We start from the raw sequence: 11,475 nt of genomic DNA on the forward strand, positions 1-11,475 counted from the left end.
ACAATGATGGATTCTGAAGATTGCAGTGGGAAAGTAGAGCTTTAAGCTCTTGGACTCATACTCTGATTCAGAAGTACAGCAGTATATTAAGATCACTATGGAATGTCTGATGAAATGGTTACAGAGAAAAATGTTGAGTTTGATAACTCCAAGGATACCTCTTAGGACTCACCCGTTTGTGTCTGGGCAAGGAATGACTTTCCATTGCAGAAAAATAATTTTTACAACAGGCAGAAACTTTTATTAGCCTCATGCATACTTTTGGATCTCATTCACTTGAGAATAAATTATTCTTCCATTGATGCTCTCCTGTGTGATGGTCTTGATCTTGGGCACTACAGCCGCTGAGGAAAAGAGCAATGAAGAGGTCAGTGCCATGCTCCTCCCACCATCTGAACTGTGCTGTTTTCAGCACCCTAAGGCTCTCTGTGCCTTCCAAAATGGTCACTACGCAATATGGCGGTCTTTGCTGGAGTGAAAAGGTTATTCTTCCCACTCTCTAAGGAATGAGGGTGTCTGGGTAATGCCATCTTCTAGGGGTCAAGACCTTCAATCTAGGCATGCCTGATACAGAATCTAATCACTGACCACAAGCACTGGAGGAGTCCGATTGCTTATGCGGGTTTTGTAGCACGTGCACCATGACTCTGTGAGTGATAGAGTACTAAAAGCCATTCTGGGTGCCTCATTTTAAGATCTAGCAAGCTTCCTGTGTGAGGGATGGCAACAAGCCAGGGATGTTTATTTTGGTCACCGTATTCAAAAATATAATTGATTTGAGTAAGTTCTTGTTGACACATCAATAAATTGATTCTAAACCGGGGGAAAGAATTGAAACTATTAACAGAGATACAGGGAGAACTTAGTTAAAATCAAACCTCTCCAACAGTAAATTGGGCCACCCCATTCAGTATTGGGTTCTGCATCCCTGGGTTTGGGTAAGGAGAGAGGCTGAAGGACCATCTATGAAGATCTTGCAGAGGAGTAGCAGTTCGACATCCTGTTCTGTGATGGTTACTTGAACTCTGATTCTCTGAATCTCTAATGCCTTAGGATATTTTTACTACAAACTACTCAGAAAGTGCCACTTGTTCCAGACTGGTTTCTTGGAATTTTTCTGTGATATGTTAAAGGCTATCTGAGAAAGTAGAGTTCCCAGGTCAAAGATGTTAGGGAACACTGGGTTAAACAAAATAGAACTTTTGTCATTCTTTTCCATTCTTTTTGCTTTCCTTCCCTGAAAAGTGCCTTTCCAGCATTGTTTCATCTTTAATGTATCAAAATACAACATGACTCTTCACAAAGAGGATAAGTCCTCTCTGGTCATAGAACACGTCTTTCATAATACACAGAATCGCATGGGACACTACTGTTCAACAGAAGACAGTTTGGGAAATTATGTGAAACCATTTCCTTGTATTCTCTTCGGAGTGTACTAAACAGCCTCCATTAGTTAATAGAGACATAATAACATTAATTATTTTTTTATTTACTTTTCCACTTGCAAAGAGCTTTCATATATATTGTTGAGGACAATATATATATTTATATATTTTATTGATTTTTTACAGAGAGGAAGAGAGAGGGATAGAGAGCTAGAAACATCGATGAGAGAGAAACATCGATCAGCTGCCTCTTGCACACCCCCTACTGGGGATGTGCCCGAAACCAAGGTACATGCCCTTGACCGGAATCGAACCCGGGACCCTTGAGTCCGCAGGCCGACGCTCTATCCACTGAGCCAAACCGGTTTTGGCTATTGTTGAGGACAATATTGAGAGCTCACTTCATATCATCTAATTTGTTAACTTAATTCAAAATTTGGGAGTAAAAGAAAAATTGAATACAGAACATTTGGGAGTACATTAAAGATGATGAATACTATAGAATGGATAAGTATGCTGACTTATTTTTAAAAAGTAGATTCAAACAATGGAAGAAATTTATTTACCTCTTGCGCTCAGCTTAGATTCCTCTGTTGTTCTATAAAAGTAATAAAGATTAAAGCTCATTTTAGTATTAGCAATAATCATAAAAATGTCTTACATTGAACTGTCTTCCTTTGCCTGCTTGTAAATTTGTACCCGTTTAATGAGGATGATTCTCTGAGTGAGTCTCAAGGTCACGGGGTCATGGACGAACCCTCATGGACCCAGAAGGCAGGGAGTGCTGCCTTCCACTAACCCTGGGGGCAGAGAAGTCTCATGACCCACTTCCATCCTTCTAGCCACCTGCAGGCTTCACCTTCATCAGGATCCTTTCAGGGCCTGGGTCTGAAGCCCAGAACCTTGGACTTCTTGAGAACTTTATGCATTTTTAAAAAAGTATAACTTCTTCGCTTGGATTATAAAATATCTGTGCCTTTTTTGTGGACAGCTACTTCCCAAGGTAGTCAGAAATAACAGATTGAAAATCTAGGTACCTTAATCTCTTATGAATCTCTTCCTGCTGTTAGGCTAAAATATCCCCCCCCTTTTTTTTTTGGAGCCTGAATTGTGTGTATTCTCACTGGGAAACACTACAGAGCTATACCTTCTTGATTCTTTCTTTCTATAGATTTTAATATATTAATTTCAATGGTTGACCTCAAATCACAGTGTTCTGGGAGTAATCCCTGATTAATTCACACCTTCTGCTTAACAAAATACAATCTGATCTAAGTGTCTTCAGGAGAAATTCAACATAAACCTCTTTGCTCTAGAGTGACGATTGCTAACAGAACCGTAAGGTACATGAATGTACATATGCTAGCTGGGTGCCCTTTGCCTCACCCTTGGCTCTCGCCCTCCAGCAGCTGGCGGTAGGTGGAGATTTCCTTCTCGAGGTGGGTTTTGATGCCCAGGAGGACCTTGTATTCGCTGTTCTGCCGCTCCAGGTCATGGCGCAGCTGCAGCAGTTCCTCCTCGTAGTGGGAGATGATGCGTTGCATGTCCTGGAGCTGGCAGGAGTACCGAGACTGGGTCTCCGATAACATGTTTTCCAAAGCAGATTTCTGAAAGAGGAAACGATGTTTCTGATGTTAATTGGCTGACGGCTTGATTGATTCAGTAACATGTGCTTGCTGAGTAGTTAGAATCCGCCGACCACTCTGCAAGGTGTCTTGGTGGCTGCTGGGAATGCAGAGGAGAAGCAGGCTGACTCATAGGTTTGGGACGTGGGCAGCCAGGAGCTGAGCAGTGTCTGGACTTTTGAAGCCCATTTGGCATAAAACCTTTGTGTCGGGGTTCTCTTGGCAGCTCTGCCGCACCTCCGTGGCATTTATTGTTTATGCTGCTCATTTGGGATGGGGCCGGAGGTGCCTGCCCTGATCTGTTTCTTATCTCCTTACGCTGACATTACCCGACTCAGGATTGTCCCAGCTCAGACTCACCCTGTTGCGCTGCGCCTGCAGGTCAATCTCTAGGGCCTGGAAAGTGCGCTTCAGCTCATGGATGTTGCCTTGGTTGCTCTGCACAGCTGTGGGACTGGCGGTCTCCTGGGCAATGGCTGCTGACTGTGAGACCGAGCAGAGAGCAGAGGCATTGGCATTGGACCACATGGAAATGGAACCTTTGGGAAGTTTGGACACTTTCCTTTTACCTGCTCTTTATACCAGGCATCCAAGTCTCGATGCTTCTTCTTTATCATAAACTCGTATTCTTGCCTCATGTCCTCCAGGATCTTAATCAGATCTTCCCCTGGGGTTGTATTCAGCTTCACATTGACCTTGAAGTCATTTGGCACGTGCTGTCCCTCCATTTCCTGTTTAATAACAGAGAAAGAAAATGAATTGGCTGTGACCATCAGAAGGAAGTGTGTTGATTGGCAGCGGTTAATGGATCTTTTAAAAATTTCAGCTCATGTGGTTGCTACTCTTTCACTGGTTTGGTTTGGCTTCTCAGTTATTAGTTATCGATGACAAAACATTATGTGAATTTTTCCTCTTACACTTTTGTAAAATAAAGAATAGCACCAGACTGGTAATTGTATGGCCTCTATGGTTACTGACTTAATCCCTGATTGAAAATGTTTCAGCAAGAATTACGCTTCCATAGTGGGTAAAGTACTCGTCAGCAAATGTTTATGGGGGAAGTGATGACACAACTAAGCAGTTGAACATTTCAGGATCTAGACCAAAGCTTTTGGGAAGCAGTTCAGGAATCCAAAGCCAAAAGGTATAGAGGCTTTTAAAATCTCATCAGTCATTAGGATTCTGTAGGGCTGATACCCACTGGATATCATGAAAACCAAGGAACCACAGGAAAGGTTTAACAGTCGTTGTCTAACTAGCTTTGATGTTCATAATCAATTTTGTTTGCCTAAAATAGGAATTGTTTTTCTATCATTTTATCAAAGTCTCAGGGACTTTAGATGGATGGTAACTTTTCAAAAATCAGTTAAATGTTTCTGGAAATTAGGATTCTTAATTTTTGCTACTATTCATATGTAGTAGCAGATTCTCTTTATTCTGTTGGCCCTTAATTTGCTGCACATTGGGTCAATGAAGGAGGTTAAGTCTCACCCATTTATTCCTACAATATTTTAAAAATGTTTTTTATTGATTTTAGAGAATCAATAAAAGGGAGAGGGAGAGAGATAGAAATATCAATGAGAGAGAAACATCTATCAGCTGCTGCCTCCTGCACAACCTGTACTGGAGATTGAACTGGTAACTGGGGCATGTGCACTGACCAGGAATCAAACCATTGACCTCTTGGTGCATGGGTTGATGCTCAACCACTGAGCACACCGGCTGGGCAGTATTATATTATCAAACAAACCTAGGTAAACGTTGCATATTAAAATGGTTGACCCATCTATTGTTAATTGTGATTGTATTTTGGCTGTTGTGTTTGACATCTGAGTAGATAATCTTGGAATTGGAAAAATTAGATGTTTATATGGTTCCTTATGATTATTTAGGTTCAAGGACAATAGAACTGGCATAGAGGTAGTAGTTTCTTCTGTAGGTATTGGATCACCTAAAATGTGCCAATTAAGAGCTGTGCTGGTGATTGCTGGGGAGTCCTACCTGCCCATGGCGCTTCTTCATGAGGATGAGCTCTTTCCTCAACCCCTCGACCTCCTGTTCCAGGTCTGTTGTGACAATGGTTAGATCATCCAAGGTCTTTCGGAGACGCTCCACTTCAATTTCCAAGTCTTTCTTGAAGGAGTGTTCATTTTCGTACCTTTGGTTAGAAGGAAGAAAAGCGTGCACCCGCTGTTGGAAGGCTGTGGTCTTTGTGAGGATTCACCTTCATTTAGAGGTGATGCTCCTACTTTTTAGGCTTAATGCAAAAACAGTTAATACATACTATTTATTCTTTATATGTGTGTTTCATGTATATTTTTCTATCGTAGTGACTCAATGTTATTTTAAAAAATAGAATAAAATAATAAACAGCCATGTGCCCATCACCTAGCTTTAGCAGTCATTAACAGTTTGCCATATTTGCTTCATCTGTATTCCATTTTGTATTTTAATGTAAATTTTAGACATAATATTTTATCCCTAAATGCTTCTGAATTCATCTTTTAAGAAAAGTACATCTTTTTAAATAAATAAGGATAATAACATTATCTCACCTAAAACATTAAAAACTCCTTTTTTTTAAACACCTCTACTTTCCAGGTTTATTGCAAAGATTTATTTATTTATTTTAAAATCCTCGCCCAAGGATATTTTTCCATTGATTTTTAGAGAGAATGGAAGAGAGAGGGAAAGACAGAGAAATAGTGATGTGAGAGAAATGCATTGATTGGTTGCCTCCTGCACGTGCCCTGACCAAGTCCTGAGCCGGGGAGGAGCCTGCAAAATCTGTACGTGCCCTTGACTGGAATTGAACCCGGGACCCTTCGGTCCGCAGGCCAATGTTCTATCCACTGGGCAAAAAACAACTCTTTAAAGTCATCTAATTCTTGGTTCTTATTCAAACTTCCTCACAACAAAAAGTGTGTTTTTTTTTTAATCTGATTTGTTTAAATTAGGGTCCAGCCAAGTATTTATTCTTGTTTGCCTTTTAATTATATTTCAGTAAGATTTTTACATGTAGCTAACGGTGAGATAAGTTTTCTTCTGCAAAACAAGAACAAGAACAACCCACGAAACAAAACAAACACCAAACAATACTCCCCTGGCCCCCCACGACCCTGAGGAAGGAACTTACTTGAGGTTGAAGTCGTCCACTGCCATCCTGGCGTTGTCAAGGAGGAGAAACACCTGAGCATTGGTCAGCTTCCCGTCCACTATCTGTAAGAGATGCACCAAGAGTCATTTCCGTGGGACACACGACACAGGAAAGCTGCATTTCTGTTCTCTAGTCTCCTGCTTATATGATTTGTTAGAACAGATGACTTGTTTCCTGGCAGTGGAGCAATCACCCCGGTAAATATTTATTGAGCACTTACTAGGTGCAAGCATAAAATGATTTATAGTAAGGATATGGTCTGCATTGTCTTTTTTTACATGGAGTTTTGACAGTTTAGGACTGATGCAAATGCCAAAAGGAAGAGGAAAGAGTGTAATCATTCAAAATGCCTTCTAACTTTCTAGTACTATAAACATATCTTAGTGTTTTGCTCAAGTGCACCCACATTGAAGATGTTAAAAGTGGTTTAGGTTCTGATCCTTTTCTTACTGTGAATATTAGTTTGGCTCCCCTAAAGTAAAATAGTTATTTTAAATGAACATAATTCTTCCTCATGATAGCATTCATATTTCTGATCTGTGACTCCTGAGCAAAGTATCACTTGGTACAAAATGTCAACTGATATTAGTTTTTGAAGCTAATTTTAAATGTATTTTATTATGGTCATCACATACCATAAGTCATTTTTGTCCAAAGTAACTATAGTCATGTACATAACATGTAGGTATGTATTTATCAATTATTCCATGATGAGAATGCCCCAATTGTAGCTATTACTAGTAAAATATTCAATGAAATGATTCCTTGCCAGTTTAGTAAACTTTAATTGTGTTAAAGCTTCCTGTCAAACACTTTCACTAGATGTTTATATACTTTTTCACTTTAAAAGGAGAAATGTTATTGAAAGTTCATCTACATGAGCAATTGTGTATACATATAGGATTTGTAAACACTTCTAGACGTTTTAATCAGAGAAGTAGTCCACATTTGCTGTATGTCTCTGTCTTCAGGAAAATTGGGTGGAAGATGTCTCAGTGTCAAAAGTATACTACTACTTTTGTACCAAATATTGTGCCAAACTAGGAATTGGGAGATTTTCCTTTTCCTTCCTGTTGCTGACCATCAGAATGAACTTGGGCCAGTCACTCCATTCCTTGGGCTTCAGTTCCATCACTTGTTAGATAAGGAGTTTGTACTAGAAACAGGTGACCTTAGAGGTCATAGCTTTAAACTTCTGTAATTTATTTGGGACTAGACAATCTTGTGACATTCCCATTATATTTATAAAAATAATTCCTTTCTTTAGAAAGGATTTTCTTAGGACAAAGTTATACTTGAAAACAAAGGCACCTTTAAAAAATCTGGTCCTATTCAAAGCTTCACTGGTTAGATGGAATTTGGTATTATGAATGCACAATAGCAGGATTCAGAGGTGGTGACAACAGTGGGCCTGAACTCCACCAGCTGAGTGAGCTTGCCACGTGTCCGTTTCTGCATTCATAAAATGACAATGAAGTTATGAGAATTAGATTAGAAGAGAGAAAACAATGTTGTAAAATCCTTATCATTTTCTGGGCATACTGTAGACACTGTGAAAAATTAGTTCAAAATTTTCTTCTTTAAAATCTAACACTTTTGTAACTAGAGCCAATGTCTGCATTGGATAAATCTCAGGATTTATATGTTGAGATGTACCCTCAAACTCTGTTTGTGGTAGGAGATGGCCAGGTTGGCTTCCCCTGCCCACCTTCATTCTTCCCTTGGTGGATGGATTCCAAATGGTACTATAACTGCTTCCTTTGCGCTACGAAGAGATTCTGTACATATTTCCTTGTCTTCCCTCTACAGTGTTTCTTAGGGACTTTCTTACCAAAGTCTCCCCCTCCCCCCAGACTTTGTATTCTTTGCATTATTTAAGCTCATGGGAAATAAAAAAGTAGCTCCATCCAAAAAGGCCTGGGGACCCCTAGGGTTAGCCTTAGTTGTACACTGAGGTATTGATTGACATGTAGAGAAACCATTCCTTATAGACTCCACAGAATAAAAAGTACCATCTTTAGTGAATTAAACTGATAATTTATCAATTGCAAAGCTCCCACATCAAAACTCTGATTCTCCCAGCCAGCATTCTCAGAGTGCATGAGTGGTGAGCTCTGAAATGCACTTGATATAGAGCACATTTAAAAATGGAAACTATTTCCCACTGTTTGGGTTGCCTGATACAATATTATGACACAGCCACTATTTCTGAGACATCCTTTGCAATAATGAGTGGATGAGGATGGATTGAGAAATAATATGAGGCATAGGTTTGGCATTGTGTGTTGTAATTAATCACCTGGATTCTCCCCAAAGCCCTGAGTTAATTCTTTTAAAATAATCTAGTTGGTGTATTAGTAGTACAGCATCATTGCTCCAGGGTGTGTAATCTCCTACCAGGGAGAGGGACATAGAATATTTTACCGTCATCTAAAGCACCAAGTAGAGTTCTATTATGAGTTATTCTAATATCTCTGCCCAACTCTGTGTTTCAACAGGAGTGGATTAATTTTTGAACACAGTTTCTTATAGACTTTTTGAATAACCTTTAATATCCTTAGAGTGGGGGTGGGAGAGTGATAGAGCTACTCAGAACATTTCATCAAGGCCCAGGAAGAGGTCGGCGTACTTGTGGGACCTGTCCGGTCTCTGTTTTCTCAGCTGCAAACAGGAGAGAGTGGGCTAGACAGACAACCTCAGCTTCAAAGAGTTGTTTTCTTCCAACTTGGAGAAAATGTAACAACTGAAGTAAGAAATCCCGAAAAGAGTGTAATTCAAAGCTGAAGAAGACGCCTATTTAATGTCAGAACTTAGATTCCAGGGACACCTGAACAATGGGCGAGCTGTCCCCTCCTTGTCATTGGTCCCACTCACTTTTCTCAGTTCTGCTGTAATGAATTTAGGCAGCCACTTGGTCTCAGTCTGCTCATCTGTGTATTGGGAATAAAAGTACCTGCTTCACAGAATGAAATGATGTGTATGAAATATGTGTTGTATAATTATCAATGCAAATGCACTGCAATATCTTTATTAATGAGCAGTATCATTGTTGTATGAGGTAGGCTAGTTAGCATCGTACTGTGTGGAAATTGAGGCCATTGGAAGCAGACTTGTGTTAGAATCCCATCTCTGGCTCTTTCCAGTGCCTTTGGATTGCTATTTCACTCTTCTGAGCTTCTGTTCTTTCCAGGATTGTCGTGAGAATTAAATCAGATGCTATAGAACGTTTCCATTATTGCAGAAAACGTTTGGATGGTGCTGATAAGTGTATTAAATACCCAACATGATGCCTGGCATATAGTAAGTGCTCAACAAATGTTTCCCTCCTTTCTCTCACTTTTCCTCCTCTCCACTGTCAGCTAATACATTATTTGACCAGGTCTAACCTCAGATTTCTTTTGGGAGTTATATTCTCAGCTGTCCATTTGCAAAAATCTTCTATTCTCTCCATTCTAAAACCAAAGCAACTTTATTAATGAAAAAAATATGGTGAGGTTTGTTGAGTCACCTTGTTTTTTTTTTTGTAAAGACAACCATGTACTATATAGTTAAGGTAATTACACAGTCAGTTATTAGGTTGCTTATTCAATAATTAGGGTTTATTATGAGGACAGATTTATATTATCTTGATTGGTCCTTCCTACATTCACGCAAGGGTGACTGAGTGTTGAGAAGTAACATCATATGCATATTGGAAACCTGTGATGCCCTTTTCAGGGTAGGTTAAATCATGATCCTGCAGGACATTTTTTGGGACTGCTTAACATAGAGGGAAGTTATGTAGCTAAAAAATAACCTATGAGATGATTGGATTCCTTCTACTCTAGCCAATGTTACGAGATGCCCCAGAAGGTATAAGCTTAGCTTTTAAAATATTTGGTTGAAAAGTTATTTATTTTTTGAAGAAGTCTCCATAACCCATCCTAACTCTAAGATTCCAAAAATCATGCTCTTTTTATTATTATTATTATTTTTAGCAATATGACATTTTTAGAACTACTAGCATCTAGAAACTAAGAACTTCTAGTAGCCCCCAGGAAGAAGTATCCAGGGATGTCACAATTATGTATTTGCCTGTGGAGTGACAGCTTTTAGATGTGATCTCCAAAATAGTAGAACTCAGCCTCTCTTTGCCAGATAATCACACTATTGCTATTTGAGGTGGAGCAGAACTGATGTAATGAGAAAGCAAAAGCTGTCTCGTGCCTTGTGTGCTGAACACGAGGAATGAAGTCCAGCCTTTGCCATTATTATTATATCGCTGGGCCACAGTGACACTGGACAGCAGCTGGTTGCCTTAGACTCTTTAGATTTTCCCTCACATAATTTATGTACAGGTTTAAATAAATACAATAGACTTTCCAAAGTCCAAATGTAAGGTAAAGTAAGAACATACCCTCAAATACCTTTGTTCACAATTACTTTAAGCTCTTTTGCCATTTTCCTGGCAGTTGTCTTTTATACTGATTTCTCCTCCCATGGGTTTCCTGGAAATAAACCACCCACCCTGACTTCCAGGGCCACCCGGGATCTTACCTGCTCCTGCAGGCGGCTGATGTTCTCCTCATACTGGGAATAATCTTGCTTGCTGCCAGGATCTCTCTCCTGGTGCCACTTCAGGATGCGACTCTCGAGCTTCACGTTGGCCTCCTCCAGAGCATGCACCTTGTCCAGGTAGGAGGCCAGGCGCTCATTGAGGTTCTGCATCGTCACCTTCCCATTTCCACCTAGGAGGGAGCTGCCTCTTCCGGACCCCCAAGACCTTCCAGGGGGCAGGCAGCTTGGGGAGGTGAAGGAAAGGGAGATGCGGACGCCCCCTGCACCCCCATGGACGCTGGGAGCCCGGGGGAAGCCCCCCGGCCTGCCCCAGCCACTTCTGGTGCCAGGGAGGGAGCCAGAGGGGATCTGGCTGAAGCTGTGGCTGGAGCTCATGGTCCCATTTGTGTGTGGGGCGGGGCTGGGCTCTGCTCTGCTCCCTGGCACCGCAGAACTGAGCCGCCCCAGACTGCCCTGGATGGTTTTATGCCCTTTGCTGTGGGAGTTCCCTTCTCTGACAACTGTACCAACAAGATCGTATCATTGTGCAACATGTGTTTCCTCTTGGTCAATCCCGAAGCGCCCCAGGCCTCCACACACACTGTTGTTGTTTAGAGCCACATCGATATACCAGTTTGTTTCTCCCTTCCAGTTGGAACCCGCAGGAGTGGCCCCGACATTAGGTGGGTGTTTGTCTCAGGTGTCTTTTTAATCTTTCCGTGGAATTTTTCCATTGTTCATTTATCTAAAAGGGTCAGATTAAAGTCCACAA

General features: G+C 40.8%; 1 protein-coding gene across 1 annotated transcript; it reads right to left on the bottom strand.

Annotated features, from left to right (window-relative positions):
• Positions 1-233: 233 nt before the first annotated feature.
• KRT23 (keratin 23) lies at positions 234-11,140 on the bottom strand. Its single transcript, XM_008145023.3, has 8 exons — positions 10,704-11,140; positions 6,147-6,229; positions 5,012-5,168; positions 3,580-3,741; positions 3,371-3,493; positions 2,772-2,992; positions 1,952-1,983; positions 234-344 (listed from the first exon to the last, which is right to left on the bottom strand). Exons 1-8 carry the CDS (start codon positions 11,097-11,099, stop codon positions 250-252), a joined length of 1,269 nt encoding a protein of 422 aa, XP_008143245.2. The 5' UTR covers positions 11,100-11,140; the 3' UTR covers positions 234-249.
• Positions 11,141-11,475: the final 335 nt, after the last annotated feature.

Source organism: Eptesicus fuscus, chromosome 20 (assembly GCF_027574615.1).
Source record: "Eptesicus fuscus isolate TK198812 chromosome 20, DD_ASM_mEF_20220401, whole genome shotgun sequence".
Lineage (NCBI taxonomy): Eukaryota > Metazoa > Chordata > Mammalia > Chiroptera > Vespertilionidae > Eptesicus > Eptesicus fuscus.

Bases quoted from the DNA above. Each gene is read 5' to 3' on its own strand.
- KRT23 (XM_008145023.3), bottom strand. From the start codon at position 11,099: ATGAGCTCCAGCCACAGCTTCAGCCAGATCCCCTCTGGCTCCCTCCCT. The intron at 3,742-5,011 runs GTAGGACTCCCC...GTTATTAAACAG, and splicing joins TGAAGAAGCGCCATGGGCAG to GAAATGGAGGGACAGCACGT. The intron at 3,494-3,579 runs GTAAAAGGAAAG...TCGGTCTCACAG, and splicing joins ATGCCTGGTATAAAGAGCAG to TCAGCAGCCATTGCCCAGGA.